General features: G+C 55.5%; 1 protein-coding gene across 7 annotated transcripts; it reads right to left on the minus strand.

Annotated features, from left to right (window-relative positions):
- Nucleotides 1–403: 403 nt before the first annotated feature.
- Nucleotides 404–24,415, minus strand: MIER2 (MIER family member 2). Of its 7 annotated transcripts, none has more exons than XM_064174960.1 (13): nt 24,386–24,415; nt 20,470–20,598; nt 19,829–19,916; nt 18,186–18,337; nt 17,385–17,510; nt 16,523–16,646; nt 14,648–14,757; nt 12,838–12,907; nt 9,601–9,752; nt 8,644–8,925; nt 7,397–7,524; nt 4,067–4,203; nt 404–3,245 (listed from the first exon to the last, which is right to left on the minus strand). In XM_064174960.1, exons 2-13 carry the CDS (start codon nt 20,482–20,484, stop codon nt 2,773–2,775), a joined length of 1,857 nt encoding a protein of 618 aa, XP_064031030.1. In that variant the 5' UTR covers nt 20,485–20,598; nt 24,386–24,415; the 3' UTR covers nt 404–2,772. The 7 variants fall into 7 exon arrangements, with proteins under 7 accessions (XP_064031030.1, XP_064031031.1, XP_064031034.1 ...); XM_064174961.1 differs by lacking the exon at nt 24,386–24,415 and adding an exon at nt 23,094–23,113; XM_064174964.1 differs by lacking the exon at nt 24,386–24,415 and having other exon boundaries at nt 7,421–7,524; nt 8,644–8,738; nt 8,844–8,925; nt 20,470–20,924.
- Between the last annotated feature and the right edge of the window lie 1,242 nt (nt 24,416–25,657).

A 25,657-nucleotide genomic window follows, 5' to 3' on the forward strand; every position in this document is an offset into this window, starting at 1 on the left:
CCCCTTCTTCTGTCCCTGGCTGCCTGGCAGCAGAGCCCAACCCCACCTGGCTACAGCCTCCCTGCAGGCAGCTGCAGACAGCAATGAGCTCTGCCCTGAGCCTCCTCTGCTGCAGGCTGCACCCCCCCAGCTCCCTCAGCCTCTCCTCACAGGGCTGTGCTCCAGGCCCCTCCCCAGCCTTGCTGCCCTGCTCTGGGCACCTTCCAGCATCTCAACATCTCTCTTGAATAGAGGAGCCCAGAACTGGACACAGCACTCCAGGGGTGGCCTGAGCAGTGCTGAGCACGGGGCACAAGACCCTCCCTTGTCCTGCTGGCCACAATCAGGTCAGACAGAAGAGCCAAGCCTTGCTCCCTCCTTCTCTTGCTTCTGCCAGCCCCTTGGGCTCCAAGAAGAGGACAAATTTTTCTGTCTCACTTCCAAATGAGTTTTTTAATTAAATAAATAACGGCGAGGGGTCTTCAAGGCAGTTTCACTTCACAGTGTAGGGCTTTTGAAGGGAGGAGGAGGAGGAGGGAGGAAAGAGGGGAAAGAGTCCAGCATTGGGAGTGGCTCAAAGTGAATGTGCTTTGTAAGGAGGAAAAAAGAAAACCCCCAACCAAAAAAAAACCAAACCAAACAAACCCCAACCAAAAGATAACCAAAACCAACCAAAAGATAACCAAAACCAACCAAAAGATAACCAACCCAAACCTCCTCCCCCAGGGTGACTTCTCCCCTCCCTGTCCCAGCCTCTTTCCACTCCCTCTCCCATAAAGTTAGGTGGGAAAAGCTCCACACTCATGGTGAAAGACCCCAATGTAAACACTGAAGAACATAAATATGGGAGATTTCTGCTTCCCCCCCCCCCCCCTTACCCCCCACCCCAGCTTCTTCTCCTCCTCTCCTTTCATTGGGGCTTGAAAACAAACCAAAGGAGCTATAAAAACAAGATTCCAAAAGAATGGTTTCAGAAAAACTAAAGAATGGTTCTTGGCTGCTGGAAAGAAGCTGCCAAGGCCTGACCCTCCCTGGGAGGGTTGCCTGTGTCTTGATCCTGCCTCCTCTTCTCCTTCCAGCCAAGGAGCTTCCTCTCTTCCCCAGAAATGGGAAATTGCAGCCTGGGCAGTTCCACTATGGAGCAGGAACTCATCTTTGTTTTCCACTTCCAGGAATTGGGAGACCTCCAGTGTGGCCCTGTCTGCCTGGGTGACAAAAATGCCACCTGGTCAGGGCATCTCCTGTGCCCTGAGCTCAGCACCTCTGAGCAGAGCTGGCTGGGGACAGAAGCAAACCCTGCTAATGCCTGCTGAATGGCTCTGGGAGAGGAGGGCCAGGGCCTGGCCTGGCCCCTCTGTGTGGCTGCAGAGCTTGAGCACAGCTTCACAGGGCTGGTGGAAAGAGGATATGTGCTGGTGGCTTGAGTCACCTTCCACAGCCACCAGCTGCAGGGTCACAGCTGGAGCTAAAAACCCTCAACCTAAACTCCCTTCCCATGGGCAGAAGATGGCTGGAGGAAGGGAAGGAACATCTGCATCAAAGCCCTGCCCAGGCAGCATTCCCAGCATGGAAAAACAAAACCAAGGAATGGCAGGGTGTGGATCTGAGCCAGTGGAAAACCCCAGACCTGCAGCAGCTCCAGACTCCAGCACAGCCACCAATGTGCCTCCCTGCACAGCTGCTGGCCACTCACTGCCATGTGGGGGCCAACTCTTGTCACTTCCCTGGCAGCACTGCTGGTGGCAGTTGCTTTCCTCTCAGCAAACAGCTCCTGTCGAGGCAGAAAGGGGCCAGGATGACCAGGACCAGTAGATGTCCTCCTGCCTGGGGCTCAGTGCTAGCACTGCTGTCCTCAATGTGGCTGTGCTGGGGGCTAGGTGGTGACCTCCTGCCACAGCTGACACTCAACAAGCTGGGCAGTTAGAGGCTTCTTCCCTCTGCATTTCAGCACTGCAGTGGTCAGCAAGGATCAAACCATTCCCCACCAGGAACTCCACCACTCTGGGGCCAGCATCACTTTGTGGGCTTAGAACTTCCTTTTCCTCTCAGGAGCAGCTCTCCCATGGCCCAGCACGGTGAGGGAAGGTGAGAGGGCCCCAGGTGCACACAGAGCTACCACACCACACTGTGCCCTTACCCAGGCCCTGGTGCTCATGACTGGGCCAGACTCTGCAGCTGAGGGCAGAGCTGCGAGGGGCTGGGCAGCAGCCTTGCACCAGGTTCCTGCTCCACAGCTCTGCAGGGCAGAGTGGCTGTGGGGGAAGGGTGGAGAACAACTTCTGCTGCACACTCTTGCCTGTGGCTGAGGGGCCAAGAGCCTTCACCGTCCTTTTGGCACCGCTGTGCCCTCAAACCACCCCACAGCCAGGGTGGGGACCATGCTCCCTGTGTGCTCTCCCAGCTCTTGGACCTCCAGGCTGCATCCTGCAGCCCAGCCCCTGAAGTGATGCATCTCCATCCCCACTGTGGCCCAGGGACATTTTCCCTGTCCCGAGGCAAGGCCTCTCCAAGGAGCTTGGCATCACCTGGGGTGACACACGGCCAAGACAAGAGGGGGTGATGGAGCTCCCCCTGCTCCCTACAGCCAGCCACCAGCCGTGTGGGGCCGTGCCAGAGCACGCTGGAGCAGGGAGGTGCTTGGTTTCACTGCAGCCTTGGAACAAGGAGGATGGAAAGACAGATTCTGACCAACAGCTCCAAACTGTCTCTATGGAACAGTGGAAGTCCCAGGATTTCACTCAAGTCAGGTCCAAGTCCTCGGTGGGTCTGTGACAAGTTTGTGACCGGAGACTCTCACTGTGACAAAGGCTCTGAGCGAGCCACAGGTGCTGGGCAAGCCTGGTGAGCAGTCAGGAAACTATTTACATCCCCAATGCCAATGAGGCCAAACTCTGTGACCGCTAAGGACACTTGCGCAGGAGCCACCTCTGGGTCTCTGTCCAAATCCACAGGGCCAGCAATTAAAGGCAAACCCTCGTTAATGTCTGCAGGCAGAGGGAAGTCCATGCTTATCGTCTCACCAGAGCTCTGCAACGTCTCCTGCTTCTCTGCCAGTCCTGGCCCTGCTGGTGGCAAAGCGTAGAGCGCTGGCTCCGAGGGGGCGCCGGCGCCGTGCCGCGGGCAGGGAGCCGAAGCGGCAGCCGAGGAGGTCTCCTCCGTGGGGTCGAAGGAGCAGTTGGTCTCCGAGGGAGTGCTGCACTCGTAGCCCTGCCCCGACTCGCTGATGCTGCCCAGGCTGCAGGCTGTGCTCTCCACGCTCAGAGGTTCTGCATCCACACCAGGAAAAGAGAAGGAGAGAAATGGAGGAGGGGGAGGAAGAAAAGGTGGGAGACAGCAAGGGAAAGAAGAGCTGGAGTGAGTCTGTGGCACGCAGAGGAACAGCAGCCAGCTGGATCCCACCTAATCACAGCAGCATTTGTCTGGTGGCACAAACGTTGCCTTGTTACAGCAAGATGCCTGCCAGCACGTCCTGAGGGCAGGCAAGATGCAGACAGCAGAGGGGAGGCCATCGGTGTCTCCATGGGAATTAAAGGGAACCTCACAGGGATACTCCAGGATAAGCCAAATCTTAAGTCCTGTCCCCCTCCCAAAGCTGACGACCCAGGGAGGTGCCTAACACAAAGCCCTCGTTTGTGGTGGGACACAGTGAGGGAATGGGCACATCTCAGGCATCCCCTGGGAGTCTTCTCCCAGCCAGGAAGCAGATCATGGACACAGACCAGAACAGGACCCTGACCTGTGGTGCCTGAACTCAGCCTGCCAAGGAGCTGCCTGTGTCTGCTGTCTGCCTTGGTGCACTGCAAGCACCTACCTCAGGTGCCCAGAGGCAGTGCAAATCCTTCTGCTTTGGGAATGACCTGAGCCACCTCTCCAAGCCCACAGCAGGAACAACTCTTCCTGAGTCTTTGCTGGAGAAGCCAAATCTCCTTTACCCACCACAAAACCCACCCAAGGCTGGTGTGTGACACAGTGCAGAGACCTCCCTGGTGAGGTGTTAGGGAGAAGAGCAACAGCTGGACAACAGCAGACAGGCAGAGGAGGGTTTGTGTCACCAGGTGAGGAAGATGACAGAAGGGGAGGGGGTTACCTGTGCTCTCTATTGCTATCTGGTCCTGCCCAAAGTGGGAATCCAGGCAGCCAGTGGCAGAGGGAATTGGTGGGGAGCTCCGAGACCGACTGCTGGGCTCCACCTCCCCCCCATCCAGGTCGTTGTCAGTGTAGTCCCTGTGGAGAAAGACAGAGAGCCACTGCCACCCCCTGCCCCGCAGAGAGACACAGGCAGGGAGGACACCACCAGGATCAAAACCCAGGCAGAAAGCGCAGAGTGGGTTGGGTTGGAAGGGACCTTCAAGATCATCCAGTTCCAACCCTCCTGCCAAGGGCAGGGACTCCTCCCACCAGCCCCAGGTTGCTCAAGGGTCTGTTCAACCTGGCCTTGAGCATCTCCATGGAGGGGGTATCCACAACCTCCCTGGGCAACCTGTGCCAGTCTCTCCCCACCCTCACTCTCAACAATTGCTTTCTCATCTCCACTCTCACTCTCCTCTCAGCCCAAAGCCATTGTCCCTCATCCTGTCACTCCCAGCCCTTGTCAAAAGCCTCTCCCCAGCTCTGCTGTAGCCCCCTTCAGGTACTGGAAGGCTGCTCTAAGGTTTCCTAGGGACTATAAACCACAGGACCTGTGAAGACCTCACCCTGTGAATCAGACTCCATCCCTTCTGAGTCTGCAGAGCCCCAGTTCAGACTCTGCATTTAACACAGAGAGGCTGAACCCAGCCTGTGACAAATCAGGAGGGGCTCTGCTGTTCTCCAAACCCAAGAGCTGTGCCCCAGCTCCCTGAGCCCTCCCAAAGCAAAACAAAAAGCCAAAGACTCTCCCCAAGGGATCTGTCACCTTCCCAGAATGGCTGCAGTAGGTTTTGACAGCAAAAAACACAAAGCAAGTGAGGAGAAAAATATATTCCCCACTCTGAGATTTCCAACTTGAGGGAAATAAAACCCCCTCCAAACAGCAGCAGCCACAACTTCACCTCAGAGCTTGTCTCTCACAATCGATTTGACAGAGAATAGTTTCAGTTCAAAACTGAACTGGTTCTGGTTCCACCTTTTCCAAAAGCCTTTGCTCTAACCAGCAGAGATTTCAAAAGCAAATTTACCTCAGAGTGAAAATGAATTCAGGTTCCAAACCCCTCCACCCCCCTAGAAATAGTCTATTTTTGAGCTTCAACAAAGCTTCCTTCCCAAAAGCTCACTGAGCTGAGCTGGTTCCCAGCCAGGGATCCCTGACCTTAACCTTGAGCTGTGTGGATGTGTTTGTCTGCAACGAGGCAGTGCTTTCTGACACAAGGAAGTCCACATCCAAGCAGATAATTGCTTTATCTTCCCTTCCCCATGCTTATCAGTGTTTATGTTCTCAGAACATCCAGCACATCCCTCAGTGCTCCCAGCCCTGAAGCCTCCTCCAGCAGAAGGTGGAGTTTTGTAAGCAGAGAGGATTTCAGAGTGACAGAATCATAGAATCAGTCAGGGTTGGAAGGGACCACAAGGATCAGGCAGTGCCAACCCTAGAGCAGGCTGCCCAGAGCCTCAGCCAGCCTGGCCTTAAACACCTCCAGCCATGGGGCCTCAACCACCTCCCTGAGCAACCCCTGCCAGGCTCTCATCACTCTCATGGTGAAGGATGGTTTAGGCTCATTCTTTGATCCCATTCTGTGCTCCACAACCCCCCTGGGCAACCTCTGCCAGTGTCTTATCACCCTCTCTTCTCCCTAACAGCCAGGTTCAGTCTCACCTCTGCCACTTCAAACCCATTCCTCCTCTTTTTCCTGTCATTTCGAGACCCTCCTGCAGCCCCCTTCAGACCCTGCCAGGCCACTCCAAGATCTCCTCCAAGCCTTCTCCTCTCCAGGCTGCAGAGCCCCAACTCTCTCAGCCTGTGCTCAGAGCAGAGCTGCTGCAGCCCTCTCAGCATCTTGGTGGCCTCCTCTAGACTGGCTCAAACAGTTCCACAACCTCCCTGGGCAACCTCTGCCAGTCTCTCACCACCCTCTGTGATCACATTCTCTGCTTCTGTGCTCCACAACCAACCCGGGCAACCCCTGCCAGTGTCTCACCACCCTCCATGATCACATTCTCTGCTTCTGTACTTCACAACCTCCCTGGGCAACCTCTGCCAGTCTCTCACCACCCTCCTTTCTTCCTAACATCCACTTTCAATCTCCCCTCTGCCACTTCAAACCCATTCCTCCTCCTCCCGTCATCACAAGACCTCATCACTAATCCCTCCCCAGCCCTCCTGCAGTCCCCTTTCAGACCCTGCCAGGCCACTCCAAGCTCTCCTCCAAGCTTTCTCCTCTCCAGGCTGCAGAGTCCCAACTCTCTCAGCCTGTCCTCAGAGCAGAGCTGCTGCAGCCCTCTCAGCATCTTGGTGGCCTCCTCTAGACTGGCTCAAACAGTTCCACAACCTCCCTGGGCAACCTGTGCCAGTCTCTCACCACCCTCTGTGATCACATTCTCTGCTTCTGTGCTCCACAACCAACCTGGGCAACCCCTGCCAGTGTCTCACCACCCTCTGTGATCACATTGGATGATTCTGTGCTCCACAACTTCCCTGGGCAACCTCTGCCAGTGTCTCACCACTCTCTGTGATCACACCGGATGATTCTGTGCTCCACAACCAACCTGGGCAACCCCTGCCAGTCTCTCACCACCCTCCTTTCTTCCTAACATCCACTTTCAATCTCCCCTCTGCCACTTCAAACCCATTCCTCCTCCTCCTCCCGTCATCACAAGACCTCATCACTAATCCCTCCCCTGCCCTCCTGCAGTCCCCTTTCAGACCCTGCCAGGCCACTCCAAGCTCTCCTCCAAGCTTTCTCCTCTCCAGGCTGCAGAGCCCCAACTCTCTCAGCCTGTGCTCAGAGCAGAGCTGCTGCAACTCTCTGAGCATCCTTGTGGCCTTCCTCTGGACTGTCTCCAACAGTTCCACAACCTCCCTGGGCAACCTCTGCCAGTCTCTCACCACCCTCTGTGATCACATTGGATGATTCTGTGCTCCACAACCAACCTGGGCAACCCCTGCCAGTGTCTCACCACCCTCCATGATCACATTCTCTGCTTCTGTACTTCACAACCTCCCTGGGCAACCTCTGCCAGTCTCTCACCACCCTCCTTTCTTCCTAACATCCACTTTCAATCTCCCCTCTGCCACTTCAAACCCATTCCTCCTCCTCCCGTCATCACAAGACCTCATCACTAATCCCTCCCCAGCCCTCCTGTAGTCCCCTTTCAGACCCTGCCAGGCCACTCCAAGGCTCTCCTCCAAGCTTTCTCTTCTCCAGGTTGAATAAAACACCCCCAAACTCTTGCAGCCTGAGCCCAAAGATTACTAATTGTAGGGTGAGAATGTTCCACGCACGTGGCTCCAGGGTGGAGGACGTACTTCTTCCTTCCTAAACGAGTCTGCTGAGTGAAGTAGTCGTAGCGCTCCGACTTCTTCCACATGTAGTAGTACTCCACACACTCCCCAACCGACCGAGTGCGCACCTGAGGAGAGGAAAATAAACCACCCCAGCTCAGAAGATTGCCTGGGTTCAGTTGTTTGCCTTGGATTGGTTTAGGTTGGAAAGGGAATTCAAAGCTCGGGCAGTTGTGAATATCCTGACACAGGCAGGGACATCTCCCGCTTAGAACGAAGGTCTCGTGGAGCCTGGTGCTGAATGCCTCCAGGGAGGTTGTGGAGCACAGAAGCACCCAATGTGATCAAAGATCACATTGGGTGCTTCTGTGCTCCACAACCTCCCTGGGCAACCTGTGCCAGTGTCTCACCATCCTCTGTGATCACATTCTGCGCCCCACAACCTCCCTGGGCAACCTGTGCCAGTGTCTCACCACCCTCTGTGATCACATTGGGTGCTTCTGTGCTCCACAACCTCCCTGGGCAACCTCTGCCAGTGTCTCAGCACCCTCTGTGATCACATTCTGTTATTCTGTGCTTCACAACCTCCCTGGGCAACCTGTGCCAGTGTCTCACCATCTTCTGTGATCACATTGGGTGCTTCTGTGCTTCACAACCTCCCTGGGCAACCTGTGCCAGTGTCTCACCACCCTCTGTGATCACATTCTGAGCCCCACAACCTCCCTGGGCAACCTGTGCCAATGTCTCACCACCCTTTGTGATCACATTGGGTGATTCTGTGCTCCACAACCTCCCTGGGCAACTTCTGCCAGTGTCTCACCACCCTCTGTGATCACATTCTGTTATTCTGTGCTTCACAACCTCCCTGGGCAACCTGTGCCAGTGTCTCACCACCCTCTATGATCACATTCTGTGCTTCACAACCTCCCTGGGCAACCTCTGCCAGTGTCTCAGCACCCTCTGTGATCACACTGTAAGGGCTGAGAGTTTGGAAAGAACGTTTGAGACTCCAGAAAGGGCTAAGCAGTAATTAACTGACATCACTCATGCAGCTCAGTGGCGTTTGTGACTTCTCCCACTCGGAAGATAAGGCAGAGCAGGGCAGTGAAGAGGCCATCACCTGCTAAGCAATGAGTCAACACAAAGCCTGGGGTGGGAATGCAGCAGTCCTCAGCTTCCTGCATCCCTCTTGGTGCCTTCTCCACCTCCCCTGCCCTGCAGCAGGGCACAGGGGCAAGCATCCTTACCTTGTTGGCTTGGATCAGGTGGAAGTTTTTCCCATGGACCCTGAAGCCATGCTCAAAATTTCTACACTCCTCCTCACTCCAGGCACAAAGTTCATCTACAGCAGAAAGGAAGATGAAGGGGGAGATGCAGAGAATCCAAATTAAAGTGTCCCCTCTGCCTTGAGGTTTGCTGTGGAGCCCAAAGGTGGAAGGGTTCTCACCTCTGATCACCTTCACGTTGAATCGTAGCCTCCGCAGAGCCTCTTCTGCATTGAAGTTGCATTTGACCAGCTCATACAAAGCCTGGGAAACAAGAAGGGTACTCAGAGCATGTAACCTGAGCAGCACAACCCAACCCAACCTGCTCATGACTCACATTAGTCTCAGAAAGCTAATTTCCCCCCCCAGCAGCCACTCTCCACACTATGCCCCACTTGGATCATCGGCGCAGGTTACTCCACTGCCTGAGGCACTGGGCCTGACAAGAGGGAGTTCCACCAGCAGCTCTGCAGGTCACAGCAGTGCCTCTTGAGTGAGAACCTGAACTGCTCTCAAGTGGCTTAGCCAAATGTTTGATCTTCTGCTGGCTCCAAAGAGGAGCTAAGACCACGTTATAGAGAGCAGATCTAAAAGGACATTCTCACTGCCAAGCTCTGACTGGCAGAACACAGCCAAAACCACACTCATCCTCCTCTTGCCCAGTCTCTCACATGCTTCACACAAAGCTGTGCTGGAAGGAAAGTTCTAAGCCAGGCAGCCCTGTGGCCAAATCCTCTCCTGCTCTTCCCAGCCTCCTGAAACTGCAGCTGAGGAGCACTGCCTCGCTTATCCACAGAGAAGGAGCAGAAGACTACTGGAGTGAGGTCTTTTAATTGGGTCTCTCACTTGAGATCTCTGTAGGAAGCACTGCACTGTTACACCCTGCACTGTTACACCCTGCACCATCTGTGGGTACAAGAAGCCTCCCCCCCCAAGTACCTGCTCATTATCCTTCACCATCTCCCCTTCTGGCAGGCTGCTGCTGGACAGCTCATCCCAGCGCCGCTTCACCGCGCGGTACAGGAACTCCTCCACCTCTCTCTCCGGGAGGATGTTTGGGTCCCAAAGTAGTTGATCTTCATTCTCATAGGCTAACAGGAAAAAAAAACACCACTGAAATAAGCTCATCAGAGAACTCAGCCCCTTTGGGGAAACAAAGGAGGGAGGAGATCTGCTTGGACCTCCAATCTAGCACTAGAGAAGTGACAACCAGCTGAGCGACCAGGGATTGGCAGAGGCTGCCCAGGGAGGTGGTGGAGTCCCCATCCCTGGAGGTGGTCAAGAGCTGTGTGGACATGGCACTTGGGGACATAGTTTGATGGCCATGGAGGTGTTGGGTTTATGGTTGGACTGGATGATCTCAGAGGGCTTTTCCAACCCAAACCATGCTCTGGTCTTTGAAGGTGCTGCATCTCCCCTCCTGCTTCTGCAAGCAGATCAACTCCCTCCATCTCCTTTAAAGGCCTAAGCACAGGCTCAGCTTGCTTCCACATCTCCAGAGGGGCTGACTGAGAAGGTTTTTGTCACCACAGTCTCAAAGGTTGTTGCTTTGATTCATTGATCCTGGCAATTAAAACCCTCCCCAGGTTCCACGGTCTCTTCTCTAGCACAAGGTAAACAAAAGGAGTGGGAGGTGAAGGCAGCTGTGAGCTGCAGCTCCTGTCCCAGACACAAACCAGCACCAAGGCTGTCCCTGCCCAGTGACAGCTCCTCCAGGAGCTGCTCCACCCACAGAGAAGAGCAGGAGCAGGCAATCCCACAGTGATTCTCACCCTCCCCCACTTCCAGCTTTCAAGGCTCTTAGTCCTGAGAACACACCACAAGGTAGAGATGTTTAAGTAAAACAACTGCCCAGAGGAAAGCAAAGAGAGGCAACCCAGAAATACTGAGATGGTTCTGTTCAGAGGAAATATCAGCACCCTCTGCACTTAATTCCTTTCTGCAGGCAAAGGACCCAACTCTTCTGCCCTGCAGAATCACTACATCAGGTCAGAAGTACTACAGACAGGGTGTAACAGACCCACACACCCCCCACAGGGATCTGTGCCAGCTCCACTTCATTTCACACTGGTCCAAACGCCCAGGTTATGGAAAAGGCCAGGCTGGACGTGGCTCTGAGCAACCTGGGCTAGTGTGAGGTGTCCCTGCCCAGGGCAGGGGGGTTGGAACTGGATGATCTTTGAGGTCCTTTCCAACCCTGTGAAAAGGTAGTGCAGCAAATCTGTAGCCTTCAAAGAGAAGGCTGAGAGCAAGCGACAGGGAAAAAGGTCTGAGAAGTCTGTTGGGCAAAGCTGAAACAGGAACTGCAGAGCTGGGAACTTGTGAGCTCCTCAATTCACTCAGAGTCCTACTGCAGGATGAGAAACAAGGGAGGAAGGAGAAGATTTCCAAGGAGGAGGCTTTTGGTCAGCAGCTGCTGTAGTACTGCACCAAGTGTGAGACGATCTGCAACTCCCTCTGCTCTGCTCACCCTCCCCCTCCACCGACTCTCTACTCTTCCCCCCTCTCTCTCCAATCTCTCTCTGCTCTGCCCCTCACTCCTCTGACACCCCTCTCTCTTTCTCCTCTGCCCCTCCTGCACTCTGCCCCACTCCTCTCTCTCTCTCTCTCCTCTGTCCCCTCTCTCCCCTCTTCCACCCCTCCCCTCTGTACCCCCCTTCTCTCCTCTGCCCTTTCTCTCTCCCCTCTGCTCCCCACCTCTCTCCCCTCTGCCCCCTCTCTCCCACCCCTCCCCTCTGCCCTCCCTCCCTCTCTCTCCTCTGCTCCCCTCCTGCCCCAGGGAGACCACATCTGGATGACTGTGGCCACTTCTGAGCTCCTCATTTCAAGATGGACAGGAACTACTGAGGAAGGTCCAGTGGAGGCTACAAGGATGATGAAGGGCCTGGAACATGTTGGATGAGGAAAGGCAGAGAAAGCTGAGGCTGTTCAGCCTGAAGAGAAGGCTACAGGTATCTGAGGGGTGGGTACCAGGAAGGGGCCAGGCTCCTTTCAGTGGTGTCCTGTGACAGGACAAGGGGCACTGGACAGGGACTGGAACCCAGAAGGTTCCACCTCAGTGTGAGGAGAAACTTCTTTAGCATGAGAGTGCTGAAGGCCTGGAGCAGGCTGCCCAGAGAGGTTGTGGAGTCTTCTTCTCTGGAGGCTTCCCAGACTCCTCTGGATGCACTCCTGTGTGCCCTGCCCTGAGTGATGCTGCTTTGGCAGGGGGTTTGGACTGGATGATTTTCAGAGATGCCTTCCAACACCTCTGACACTCTGATTCTGTGACTCAAGGAACCTCTGCAGACATCTTACCAAACTGGAAGCAGCCAGCACCAAGAGTGAGAGAATGGTTTAGGTTGGAAGGGAGCTCAAAGCTCAGCCAGTTCCAACCCCCCTGCCATAGGCAGGGACACCTCCCACTGGAACAGGTTGCTCAAGGCCTCATCCAAGCTGCTGCTGAACACCTCCAGGGAGGCTGTGGAGCACAGCAGCACAGAATGGGATCAAAGATCACATGGGCAACCTGTGCCAGTGTCTCACCACCCCCACTGCAAAGAACTCCTTACTAACATCCACTTTCAATCTCCCCTCTGCCACTTCAAACCCATTCCTCCTCCTTCTCTCATTCCAAGGCCTTGCCAATAGTCCCTCCCCATCCATCCTGTAGCCCCTTTCAGATACTGGAAGCCCTCTCCAAGGTCTCCTGGAAGCCTTCTCTTCTCCAGGCTGCACAGCCCCAACTCTCTCAGCCTGGCCTCAGAGCAGAGCTGCTGCAGCCCTCTCAGCATCTTGGTGGCCTCGTCTGGATTGGCTCCAACACTTCCATGTCCTGCTTGTGTTGGGAGCTGCAGAGCTGCACACAGGACTCCAGGTGGGGTCTGAGGAGAGCAAAGGGGCAGAATCTCCTCCCTTGCCCTGCTGGAAGCACTGAAAATAGCTTTGCCTGCTCAAAGATGACAGAGAAAAACAACTCAGGGTATCTGCAGAGGGTTCTCCTCCTCTCTGCCTACAGCTGAGACCCTCTCCTTCAAACCTCTCTTCACTGAGCTCCTGTAGCTCCCAACAGGAGAGTTTAAAGCCAGCTGCAAATTCTGGTGCCAACATTGAGAGGTGCCAAGCTGAGAGCCACGGAGCAGAAGTGAGGAAGCAGGGCCCAGGCCAGCACAAGACACACAAAGTAGGGAGCCTTACCTTTTTCACCGTGCCTGCTTAAGTGGAGGATGGGAACAGCAGCTTGGTACTGAGGTCCAACCATGATCTCCTGAAATATCACCACAGAGAGGTAAATTGAAATGGAAAATGCTCTGTGCAGGCACTGAGGGACTCTGATTTAGGGACTATGACACCACCAGGCCCATTTATGTATCAGCAGCAGTCCCCACTGTCACTATTTACTTCTAGGGAAGCTGACTACTTTATAGGGTAACTAAGAAGATTTATTGTGCTCCAGATGATCCCTCAGGGACCTCAGGCATTTCCATAGTTTTAATGTTAAAGATATATGGCAAACAGCTAAGGCTGGAGAGAAACAAATGCAGGATCTCTCCTGCAGCCTTCAGAAGCAGGATGGATCTGGAAGCCTGATCCTTGCTTTCCTAAGATGTTTTCCTCCTCCTCCTCAGTAAATCCTCCTGGGAATAGTGCAGAGCATTTCACCTTTACAGGGCTGCAGGCTGCAGTTTGGATTTAGCCAGGCACAGTAGCATTTGCCATAGCTGAAGCAGAAGATTACTTCAGATGCAGCTTTCAAGATGGCCTTGCAGTATCTGAAGGGAGCTACAGGAAAGCTGGGGAGGGACTTTTTAGGCTGTCAGGTAGTGACAGGACTGGGGGGAATGGAGCAAAGCTGGAAATGGGCAGATTGAGCCTGGATGTTAGGAAGTTGTTCAGCATGAGGGTGGTGAGAGCCTGGAACAAGTTGCCCAGGGAGGTGGTGGAAGTTAAAACTCTTGGCATTGGACTGTGTCCATCTGTCCAGACCCCTCTGCAGAGCCCTCCTGCCCTCCAGCAGACCCACTCATGCTCCCAACTTCACCCAGGAAGAGCCAAACCTCCCCTGACTCTCCACAGACCCACAGCTACCTGCAGAGACTTTGTAACCTAAGGTCATAAAGAGCTTCCTCAGTGCTCTTTGAAATCCTTTCATGGCATCACAGAATGCATCAAGTTGGAAGGGACCCTCCAAGGTCATCTTGTCCAACCTCCCTGCACTCAGCAGGACCACCTCCAACTAGATCAGGTTGCTCAAGGACCCATCAAGTCTGCCCTTGAACATCTCCAGGGTTGGAGCCTCCACCACATCTCTGGGCAACCTTTCCCAGGATTTCACCACCCTCACTGTGAAGAACTTTGGCCTAAAAGTTCTGCTTCAGTCTCCTCCTCCAGTTTCTGATCATAGAATCAACCAGCTTGGAAGACACCTCCAAGCTCCTCCAGCCCAACCTAGCACCCAGCCCTGGTCAATCACCAGAACATGGCACTAAGTGCCCCAGCCAGGCTTGGCTTCAACACCTCCAAGGATGGAGGCTCCACCACCTCCCTGGGCAGCCCATTCCAATGCCAATCACTCTCTCTGCCAGGAACTTCCTCCTAACATCCAGCCTAGACCTGCCCTGGCACAGCTTGAGGCTGTGTCCCCTCATTCTGTTGCTTGTTGCCTGGCAGAAGAGACCAACCCCACCTGGCTCATCCCTGCAGGTGTTTAAGGCCAGGCTGGATGAGGCTGTGGACAGCTTGATGTAGCGTGAGGTGTCCCTGGGCATGGCATGGGGGTTGGCACTGGCTGATCCTTGTGGTCCCTTCCAACCCTGACTGATTCTATGGCATTCCAGAAGCCCTCCTGTCACCCACACCTGCCACAGAACAGGAGGTGCTGAGCAAAAGGAAACCATCAGCCCCAGACAGCTTCTTGGGGCATACAGCAGAAGGCTTTGGTGCTGTGCCCTCCTCAGACTCAAGTGCACTGCATTGGTTCTCCTCCCAGCACATCCAGGCCATTTACCTTCTTACACTCATTGGATGGGATGGAATCCTCCTCTGAGTCCTCAGCCATGGAGGAAGCACATGGAGATGAACAGGGCTCTTTGTCTTCATCAGCAAGGAAGTTGTTTGCTTTGTGGGAAAGGAAAAGATCTCTTGTTATGAATTGTTGCTCCCTCTCCATCATTTTCCACCCTGCAGTGGCAACTTCTCCTCTCCTTAATTCCATCTTCTCCCTTTAAACACAAGGATCTGCCACACATTCTCCAAGCCAGGGAGCTCAGAGTGCCTCATTCTGCAGGACAGCAGAAGGAAGAACTTCAGGATGAGTCTCTCATGCCCTTTGCTTTCCCATGGATTCCAATACTTGGGAATTGCCACAATACATCACCCCAGTGGTGCTACCAAATTGATTCAGAGAGTCACAGAGTCGTTTGGGTTGGAAAGGACCTCTAAGATCACTGAGTCCAACCATCAACCTAACACCACCGTGGCCACTAAATCACCTCCCCAAGTGCCATGGGCACACAGCTGGAGATGTGAGACCAGGTCAGGAGCTCTCAGGCTGCACTGAGAGCTGGCTCAGTGTTAGGAACTGCAGCTAAAAACAATTCTCCTCCAGTCCTACCACTCACAGATTCATGGAATGGGTTGGAAGGGACCTTCAAGATCATCCAGTTCCAACTCCCTGCCATGGGCAAGGACACCTCCCACCAGCACAGGTTGCTCAAGGCCTCATCCAGCCTGACCTTGAACACCTTCAGGGAGGCAATATCCACAACCTCCCTGGACAGCCTGCTCCAGTGTCTCCCCACCCTCACTCTCAACAATTTCTTCCTCATCTCCAGCTTCAGTCTCCCTTCTCCCAGCTCAAAGCCATTATCCTTCATCCTGCCACTCCAAAACTTTGTCAGAAGTCCCTCCCCAGCTTTCCTGTAGCCCCCTTCAGGTACTGAAAAACTGCTACAAGATCTTCCTGAAGCCTTCTCTTCCCCAGGCTGAACAGCCCCAACCTGCTCCAGCATTGAGAGGTGTTGCCAGCAGGGTAAAGGAGGAAATTCTGCCCCTTTACTCTGCATTCATCAGACCACAGCTGGAGTCCTGGGTGCAGCTCTGCAGCCTCCAGCACAAGCAGGACATGGAAGTGTTGGAGCCAGTCCAGAGGAGGCCACCAAGATGCTGAGAGGGCTGCAGCAGCTCTGCTCTGAGCACAGGCTGAGAGAGTTGGGGCTGTGCAGCCTGGAGAAGAGAAGGCTTGGAGGAGACCTTGGAGTGGGATTCCAGTATCTGAAGGGGGCTACAGAGGGCTGGGGAGGGACTACTGAAGGTCTGGTGATGCCAGGAGGAGAAGGAATGGGTTTGAAGTGGCAGAGGGGAGATTGAAACTGGATGTCAGAAAGTTCTTTGCAGCGAGGGTGGTGAGACACTGGCACAGGTTGAGGGTGGTGAGACACTGGCACAGGTTGAGGGTGGTGAGACACTGGCACAGGTTGCTCAGGGAGGTTGTGGAGCACAGAATCACCCAATGTGATCAAAGATCACATTGGGTGATTCTGTGCTCCACAACCTCCCTGGAGGTGTTCAGAACCAGGCTGGATGAGGCCTTGAGCAACCTGTTCTAGTGAGAGGTGTCCCTGCCTATGGCAGGGGAGGTTGGAACTGGCTGAGCTTTGAGCTCCCTTCCAACCTCAACCACTCTACGATTCTATGCCCTCCCCACCCTTACTCTTATGCTCTACCCCAGGTAACACTCAAGGCTCACTGCAGCTCCCAGAAGGAAAAGTGGAAAGATCTCAGGAAACCAAGTAACAAAACACAGCCTAAAACCCTCAAACCATCCCAAAACATTCCTGCCCTGCCCATCAGATGCAAGTGAAAAGCAAGCAGGGACACCTACAGCCATGCTGGTTGGGAAACAGGTCCGAAGCATCGTGGGAGGTGACGGATGGAGTCAGATCATCAGCTGAGGACTGGGTCTCCTCCTCTTCTTCCCCTGAAAGCAAATCCTTCGCTATTTGTTCCTTTTAACAACAACAAGAAAGTGAAAAAAAAAAATGTTTTAAGATCTAAAAAAAAAAAAGAAAACAGCAATGAGAGCAATGAGGAGAGGCCCAGAGTGAAGCACCTCTGGCCACAGAGCGCAGTCACATCCGCAGGCCTCCTCACCCTCCCATTGCTTGGCCCAAGGCAGAGTCTCTCTTTCTGTCTCTCTCTCTCTCTCTCCCCCCCTCCCACCACCCCCAGATTTTATTCCCTAGAAGCACTTCATAGAATCAGCCAGGTTGGAAGAGAGCTCCAAGCTCAGCCAGCCCAACCTAGCACCCAGCCCTGCCCAATCAACCATGGCACTAAGTGCCCCAGCCAGGCTTGGCTGCAACACCTCCAGCCACAGCCACTCCACCACCTCCCTGGGCAGCCCATTCCAATGCCAATCACTCTCTCTGCCAACAACTTCCTCCTAACATCCATCCTAGACCTCCCCTGGCACAACTTGAGGCTGTGTCCCCTCGTTCTGTTGCTGGTTGCCTGGCAGAAGAGCCCAACTCCACCTGGCTACAATCCACTTTCTCCAGTCTCTTCCAATCTTCCCTGCCCCTGCTGTTCCTCACTGGCATGCCCAGGCCCAAGCAGGCCCTTTCTTTTTTTTCCCCTGGCTCTAGTCAAAGCCCACCTGAAGAGAGCTACCAGACACCCTCCAACTGGCCAGCAAGCCCTGGCTCCTGCTGAGAGGACACCCTCAGGCCCAGAGCTGCTCTTACCTTATCCAGAGTCATATCAGGTAGATTTGGAGTAATATCATTGCTCTCACTGTCCTGCTCGGAGATGGGGTCAGAGGCCTCATAGCCATACAGTGCAAGCAGCTCCTCAAATGGCATTTCACTGCTCTGAGCAAGAGGAGGACAAAGCTTCATCAGGAGTGGGAACAAACACTGAGCACAGCACCAGCTGCAGCAGACACAGAGACAGGCAGAGGCAGCCAAAGCAGCTCTGCTCTTCTGGGGGCTCTGACTTGTCCTGGGTGATGCTGAGTAGTGAAGGAAGCAGCATCCATCAGCACCCAGCACAGCCTGTGCTGCCCAGGGGGCTTCCAGCACAGGGCAAGAGAGCCAAGGGCACTGTAGAACCTATTGATTCTCCTAGTGGATGTGTGGCTGGTGAAGAGATGCCAGGCAGCACCACTCTATTTACAGAGAGGAAGGGAAGGAGGAAATGTTGAGTCTTGTGCCTGAGCTGTCACCAAGTCCACCCTCTGTGTCTCACTGTGTGGACCACAACATCTCATCTTTGTGGTTCCTCCACTGAGAGACAGGCAACAAACCCAGCTGATGGCTCCTCAGCAAGGTAAGCCAAGACCACCCTGGCAGAGTGTCTGCTTGGCAGAGGAAGACTGCAACATGCACTGCTGTCACCTTGGCAAGCCTCTTCCTCCCTATCCCTATCTCATTGACGGTTGGACCTAAACAGAGCTTCTCACAAAGATCTTTGGTACCAGAACTAGAAAAGCAAACAAAAATCCACCCAAGCATCTCATTGCCCTTCCCCTCCAATGCTGCCTTTACCTGAGAAGCACTGAAACTCTTCTCCAGCTCTTCTAAAGACTTCTGCTTCTCCTGAGCATCATCATCTTCCTCCCTCTCTTCCCGCACACCATAGTTCTGCGAGAGGATCTCTGCGAGGTTCAGTCGGTGATCAGCTGAGCCCATTGACACAACTGCAGGGATTAGAAGTTGGGGACATCAGAACCACCCTGGACCAAATCTCAGATGCCACAAAGCTTGGGATAGCTCCTTCTTTGTGTGTCTGCAGCCATAATAAGGCAGGGGAAAAGATAAGGTAGGAAGTGAGAGGGGCTGGGGAACACACAGAATCAGTCAGGGCTGGAAGGGACCACAAGGAGCAGCCAGTTCCAACCCCCCTGCCATGCCCAGGGACACCTCACAGTAGATCAGGCTGTCCACAGCCTCAGCCAGCCTGGTCTTAAACACCTCCAGGGATGAGGCTTCCACCACCTCCTTGGGCAACCCCTGCCAGGCTCTCCCCACCCTCATGCTGAACAACTTCTTCCTAACATCCAGGCTTACTCTCCCCATTTCCAGCTTTGTTCCATTCCCCCCAGTCCTGTCACTTCCTGACAGCCTAAGAAGTCCCTCCCCAGCTTTCTTGTGTCCTCCTTCAGATCCTGCAAGGCCACAATAAGGTCACCTCAGAGCCTTCTCCTCTCTAGACTGAAAGAAGTCACTTTGTGAGCTCTTATTTGCAGAACCTAATTCTCTTCACATCTGAGTCCCACAGCTGACTGGAAGCTCAAAGTGAAGTGTTCCTGAGCACTTCTGTAGCTCTGACTGCAATCAGCAGTGTCAGGACACCTGAACACAGCCTGCAACCTTCCCTTCCCTCCAGGCACTTTGGATAATCTCTCCTGCTTGCAGGAAGGGGAACTGGTACAGGCTGCCCAGCCAGCTGGCAGAGCCACCATCCCTGGAGGTGTTCAAGAAACACATGGACATGGCACTTGGGGACATGGCCTAATGGCCATGGTGGTCTTGACAGTTGCTTCAGTGATCTTAGAGATCTTTTCCAACCCCAAACAGTTCTGATTGTATGAAATGGGCAATTGTAGGAGACTTAATATCTTTAAGACTCTCCTCCTCTGTCAGTGTGAGAATTAACCAATAGGTTCAGTTCTGCTGGAAGGTGCCCAGAGAAGGGCAGCAAGGCTGGGGAGGGGCCTGGAGCAGAGCCCTGTGAGGAGAGGCTGAGGGAGCTGGGGGGGTGCAGCCTGCAGCAGAGGAGGCTCAGGGCAGAGCTCATTGCTGTCTGCAGCTGCCTGCAGGGAGGCTGTAGCCAGGTGGGGTTGGGCTCTGCTGCCAGGCAGCCAGGGACAGAAGAAGGGAGCCCAGCCTGAAGCTGTGGCAGGGCAGGTTGAGGCTGGATGTTAGGAGGGAGTTCCTGGCAGAGAGAGTGATTGGCATTGGAATGGGCTGCCCAGGGAGGTGGTGGAGTGGCTGTGGCTGGAGGTGTTCAAGGGGAGGCTGCACGAGGCACTGATTGCCAGGGGTGAGTTAATTAGAAGGGTTAGGTGCTAGGCTGGACTCTATGATCCCAGAGGTCTTTTCCAAGCTGGTTAATTCTGTGAGATGGTGGCAGGAGAAGGGAAGGGACAGGCTGATCACAGACAGCCAGCCACTGGAGCTGGGGCTACCTGCTGCACTCTGAAGGCCAGGCTCTCCAGGACATAGGCTGCGGGCTGGGTACGGCACCACCCTTGGACTCTGTCGGCCGACCGAGGCCTTGAGAAAAGAGAAACACAAGGCTGAGAGATGTCTTCTGAACAGCCTGACACAGCTCCAGCCACTCAGCCCCACCAGCAACTGCAATTAGCTTACATTTCAAAGCCAAAAAGTCAAGGAAAACCCACGCAGGGCTGCATCAGAAACTGCTGTGCAAAGAGAGCTCTGGTCAGGTGTGTTAATAGCTCCTCCAGACCCACCTTCCCCTCAGCCTCTAACTGCACAGGGTGGTGGTTCCATTTCACCTCTTTTAGCTTCATCACTCCACTCATTATTTATCCTCTGACCAGTTTCAGACCTCAGATCTCAGGGCTGACACTTCAAAGGAGGCAACTGACCCTAAGCTGTTCCTCTGCACGAACCCTGTGCTCCTAGGAGCTGATCCCTGCCTCCAGAGGCCTCTCCCCAGAGCCTCAACCAAAACCAGAGGGCTCAGAGGTGTAAGGAAAGAAATTCAAGAGCTCAGCAGGCAGTGAGAGGAGTCTGGGCAGGACTGTGAGTGGCACAGGCAGGGTGGGAGAGAGGGAGACAGGTAGACACCGAGAACAGGCACCTGCGGTTCTGGCATTCAGTGCTGGGTCAGAAGTTCAGCAGCAGTATGGGCTGAGGCCTGGAAAACAACCCAGAACATCTGCTGCTCCTTGGGCTGCTGTGCAGGGAAATGCTGCTCATCGAGTTCAGCCTGGGTAGGGGAGCAAGCAGGTCATTAAGTGATGCCTTTGGGTGACTGAGAGCATCCCACTGCAGGAGAAAACCACAGTGCCAGTCCCCCAGTCCCCAGCGACATCCTCCTGATGAGCTCAGCCCTGCACCATTGCTCCTCACTGAGTCAGTGGGGGCTGGGGGGCATCAGGAAGCTCTTATTAAACTTACTTAACACACTACAGCTTCACACCAGAATTCATCCCTTTAACCACAGTGCAAAGCAGGCACCAAAGAAAAAAGCCAGCCCAGATTTTGGGTTCCAAGGTAGTGCCCTCAGGTGTTCCCACTCACAGGCTGCCAACCCCACAACGACCAGAGGAGCTGTTTCCTAGGCATAATTACTACTCTATTAGACACTGCCACAGGAAAGGAGGGTTGAAGGAGGGAAGGGTCTGTGAAGCAGCCATGGAATTCCTGCTCTTTCCTCCAGCAGAAGCAGCCACAAGAGGATGCCTTTAGTCCAAGCGGAGCACAAACCGAGCTAATCCACCAGCCCCAAGGGTCTGATTAGCAGCAGCAAAGAGACCACTTTGGCTGGCTGCAGACAGGGGCCTGGTGAGTGTGAGCACTGAAAAGGGAGGACTTTCTGGGACAAGGAAAGGAGAAGGGGTGGGAAGGATCTGGGCAGCCTCCACGTTGAGGATGGCCACACCAGGAAATGGTTTTCAGGACTGAGGGAAGGGTCAATGCCCCTTTGTTGGGCCTTGCTGGAACGTGAGCAAGTACAAAGCCCTCTTGGATAAAGCTTTTCAAGCCAACAGCCCCACAGGAAGGGATGAGAGTGTGGTCTGCACTGATTCCTTCTAGTCCTGAGTGATCTGCAGAACTCTTCATCCCAAGACAGTGATCTAGAGATCAACTCTGCCTCCTTCGCATGGGGCCGGGGGGGATCAATAAGGAGCTGCAGGCAAAGGACTCTGCAAACAAAGACTGGAACAGAGAGGAGTGGATGGGCTGGCTGGAAGAGATGTCAAGGATACCTCAGGAGTGATGAGACCTTCTTTAATGATCAGGTGCTGAAATGAAGAGCAAGAGTCAGCAGGACAGGATGACAGCTCAGTAACTACTCATGACTTTGTGTCCCCGAAGCAGTAAGAACAGCAGCAGAGCAAGAGGGAAGTGCTGTGGGCTGGAGTCACCATCCAATGACCAGCACTGAGACTAGCAGCAGCACCTGGCCCATCCCACACCCTCACTGAAACACTGACTGATCCCTTGGATCATTTACAAACCCACCCAAAGGAGACTCCCTCAAGGGGGCAGGGGAGAAAAGCAGGTCTGGGTTAACCGTGGCCACGCCAGAGAGAACGTTCCTGGTTCCACTGATGGTCAATGCCACACCACGGGGGGGTGACATCCTGTGAAGGTGAGGTGGCTGCAGCCTGACACTTCAAATGTCACAGAGGAAGCAGAGAACACAACACAAAGGCACTCAAGGCACTACCAGGTATCACCAGATCAAGTTCCTGGGCAAGGTGCAGATGCTCCTATTGCTAGTGACAGCTTTGGTCACCGTGAGAGGTCACAGTGGCAAACTCCTTTCACTTGGAGAGTGATGCACTACCATGAGGGTAGTGGAACACTGGAACAGGTTGCCCAGGGACAGGTAGTTGAGGTCCCATCCCTGGAGGTATTCAAAGTGAGGCTCAAGAGGGCTGATCTAGTGGAGGATGTCCCTGCCGAGTGCAGGGGGAGGTTGGATTAGGTGACCTTTGGAGGTCACCTTCCAACCCAGACCACTCTGATTCTATGAAATGCCTCCCACATCCATGGGCCACTTAATCACAGGGGGAAAAAAGGACCTCAGATTCTTTTAATCTCCTTTTCCCCCTCCCATTTCTCAGCAGCTGCTTTCCTGCCACCACATGTCTGCTTCTCAGGCAAGCAAATCATTTTCCTCCCCAAAGTCACACACAGGTTGACCAATTTGTTTGTATTTCTGGCTGACTCCTGCACTCCCTCCTTAACTCTGGACTCCAGATCTGGAGCAAATGGAACAGAGCAACAGGCACAGCTTAGAAAACACAGAGCCTGAGGCTTCTGCACTGACAAAACCATTTCCAGAGCAAGGCTGAGTGTGTCCAGAACTAGTGGAGAAAACCTTTCAGACTGAAAGTGCTTCTGCAAGAAAGGGAGTTAAAAAACAGAGGGTTTCCCTTCCAGGGGTACCACTTTAATAACTCCTGTGGTTTCCTGAGCTGCTCTAAGATGTATTTCACACAGGGTGAGAGAAGGGCTCCTGGCTCCTTTGCCTGGACCATACTGCTCAGGATGGGGCTGTTTGACACAGGCTCCCACTGCAGCCAGAGGGAAGTGGCATGGACACAAATGGGTTTGCCCTGCAACCTGTGGACCTGAAAGAGCAAAACAAAACTGAGCAGGGGATAGAAGACACCAGAGGTCATCTCCCACTCTGCTCAGGGAAGTCAGCACCCCAGCAGCAAGCCCTTGTGGAGACAGCTCAAAGCTCACCTGCGAGGCAGTGCCAGCTCCTGGATCTCCCCAGGGCACAGACCTGTGCTGCTGCCTGGCATCCCACCAACGTGCCAAGATGAACCCAGCACACCTGGTGCTCCAGCAAGGGCAGCAGCCAAGACCCTCCTGGATGGGCCAGGCAGCATCTTCCCCATCAGAACGCTGAAAGAGCCCAAGAGCAAAGCTTTGCCATCAAACAGAGGCTGCCTCAGCCAGAGGTGCTCTGAGATACCCTCAACAGAGCAGCCAGCTGCCTTCATGCCTTCCTAGCACCCTCCCGCCCCGCCGTGGTCACCACAAGGATCTCACGACGGAAATGCAGCATGGATGTGCCACAACCATCACCACAGGACCGAGATGCTTCGAGGACACGCTCAGACCCCACGGGGCCATGGGATCGCCAGCCACGAGTGTGGCAGAGCCACGGCAGCAACGTTTCTGCACGATGCACCAAGACAAACGCAGCAGCACAAGGGAACAGGAGGCAGGGATGTCCTCACCCAGCCCCAGAGCACGAAGCCCACCTCGGCTGGGCAATCCTCCCCGAGCCGCTCATCCCCGCAAGCCGTTCCCACCACCCTCGCCAGCCCTCTGCCGTTCCCAGCTCCCGACCTCGCTGCTCTCCTGCTGCCCAGATCCTGTCTCTTTACTCCAGACCCTGCAGCTCCTTTCCAGCGGCTCTGCACACTCTGACCCCGGCTGTCCGGCGGCCTGCCCCGGGCACCACCGGCGCCTGCAGCCCCAAGGCCTCGGGGGGCTCCGGTCCGCCAGCCCCGCTGCTCCGGGCGCCAATCCCCAGCACCGCTCAGCCCAGCCCAACCCCGGCCCGCCCTGGCGGCTTCCCCGGCCCAAAGCACTTTTCAGCGCTTCTCCCGGGCCCCCCTCCCGCGGGTCCGTCCCCGGGGCCCTCCGCCACGGGCCCTGCCGCTGCCTCCTTCGATGCTGGCGGGACGGCTGACCCGGTGCCGCTCCCCGGGCTCGGCTGTGCCCCACCGCCATGTCCCGTCCAGGAACCTCACCCCAAGCCCGTCCCCGGACTGCCCTCACCCCTCGGCCCACTACCGCCCGGGGCCCCCCCAGCCCCGGGCCCGAGTGCCCCCCGCCTCGGAGGGCCCAGCTCGGGCGGCTCATCCACCCTGCGGCCGCAGAACCCCGGCCCCGAGCGGTGCCGGGCAGCCAAGGCTCGGGAGGCCCCCGGGGCTGCCGGCCAGCCGGGGGAAGCGGGGGGCGGGAGGCGGCGGCGGCGGCGCGGCCCAGCCCCGGCACGACCCCGCCGAGGCTGCACTCACCTCCGCCATGGCCGAGCGCGAGCGGCGGGGCGGCGCGGGGCCCGGATGCGGCGGCGGCCGCTGATTGGCTGCGGCCCGGCGGGGGCGGGGCGGGGCGGGGTCAGGGGGCGGGGCCGGGGCGGGGGGCGGTGGCGGCGGCGGCCGAGCGCAAGCGGCGCTGCTGTGCTGCGCCTGTGCCGGTACCGGTACCGGCGGCTCCCGGGCGGCCTTGGGGCCGAGTGCTGCTGCTGCTGTCACCTCCCAGGGAGCTGGCCGAGGAGCGGGGGGCTTGTGTTCCCCGAGAACCGGCGTGGAGCGGGAGGAGAGGCCGCAGCGGCGCCGGGCCGGGCCATGAGTCCGCGGGCAGAGCCACGTCGGGGCCGTTGTGCTCCGGGACTGGTCGAGTGCGGTCCGGGTGCCCGCAGAGCCCCCGCAAGTGACCACACAGACCCTGGGATTTGCCATGGGAATGGCCTGCCCGGGGGGGTGGTGGAGTGGCCGTGGCTGGAGGTGTTGCAGCCAAGCCTGGCTGGGGCACTCGGTGCCGTGGTCTGGGTGCTTGGCCAGGGCTGGGGGCTGGGTTGGGCTGGCTGAGCTTGGAGCTCTCTTCCAACCGGGGTGATTCTATGTGTCTGGCCTGGCACTGGGCGTTGGTTGGTGTAGAGAGGAGGATTTTAGTTGTAAAACATCCCTGTGGCCCCGTGGACCCCTGGCACTGCTGTGCTAGCACCAGCCAGGGCAGGTTGGGGGTGTCTGTGGCCCCATGCCAAGCTCCACCAGGTCACATCGCTGGGGTCTCAGTGTTAGGGGTAGGATGATGCTCACAGCCACAATCTCCAGGCCCTTAGCAGGTCACCAAGCTGAGATGTGCAGGCAGAAGAAGCTGCAGGGAGCCTCACTGAGCCTCACTGCCCTCGTTCAGTGGCTCCAGCAGAAGCAGACCAGGGTGGGAGCCCTGGAGAGGTTCCTGCCGTGCAAGGGTTGAAAGGGGAACACTTCCTTGGGTCCTTGAAGGTTCACTTCAATCCTAACTAACTGATGTGCCACACACTTCCAGAGCACAATCTGTCCTCTCTGAGGGTTTTTGGTGGTGAGACACTGGAAGAGGTTGCCAGGGAAGCTGTGGCTGTCCCATCCCTGGAGGTGTTCAAGGCCAGGTTGGATGAGGTCTTGAGCAACCTGTTGCTGGTGGGAGGTGTCCCTGCCCGTGGCAGGAGGTTGAAACTGGGTGATCTTGAAGGTCCCTTCCAACCCAATCCATTCTGTGAATCCTTCAGTTCACTTTGCTCCTCA

The sequence above is a fragment of the Pogoniulus pusillus genome, chromosome 41 (genome assembly GCF_015220805.1).
Source record: "Pogoniulus pusillus isolate bPogPus1 chromosome 41, bPogPus1.pri, whole genome shotgun sequence".
Classification (NCBI taxonomy): domain Eukaryota; kingdom Metazoa; phylum Chordata; class Aves; order Piciformes; family Lybiidae; genus Pogoniulus; species Pogoniulus pusillus.

What these genes read in the sequence shown, in the direction of transcription:
- MIER2 (XM_064174960.1), bottom strand. An exon ending in GTCCTCCACCCTGGAGCCAC is followed by an intron (nt 4,204 to 7,396) that starts GTGCGTGGAACA and finishes CTTTCTCCACAG; the next exon opens with GGACTACACTGACAACGACC. An exon ending in GATAGCAATAGAGAGCACAG is followed by an intron (nt 3,246 to 4,066) that starts GTAACCCCCTCC and finishes GTGTGGATGCAG; the next exon opens with AACCTCTGAGCGTGGAGAGC.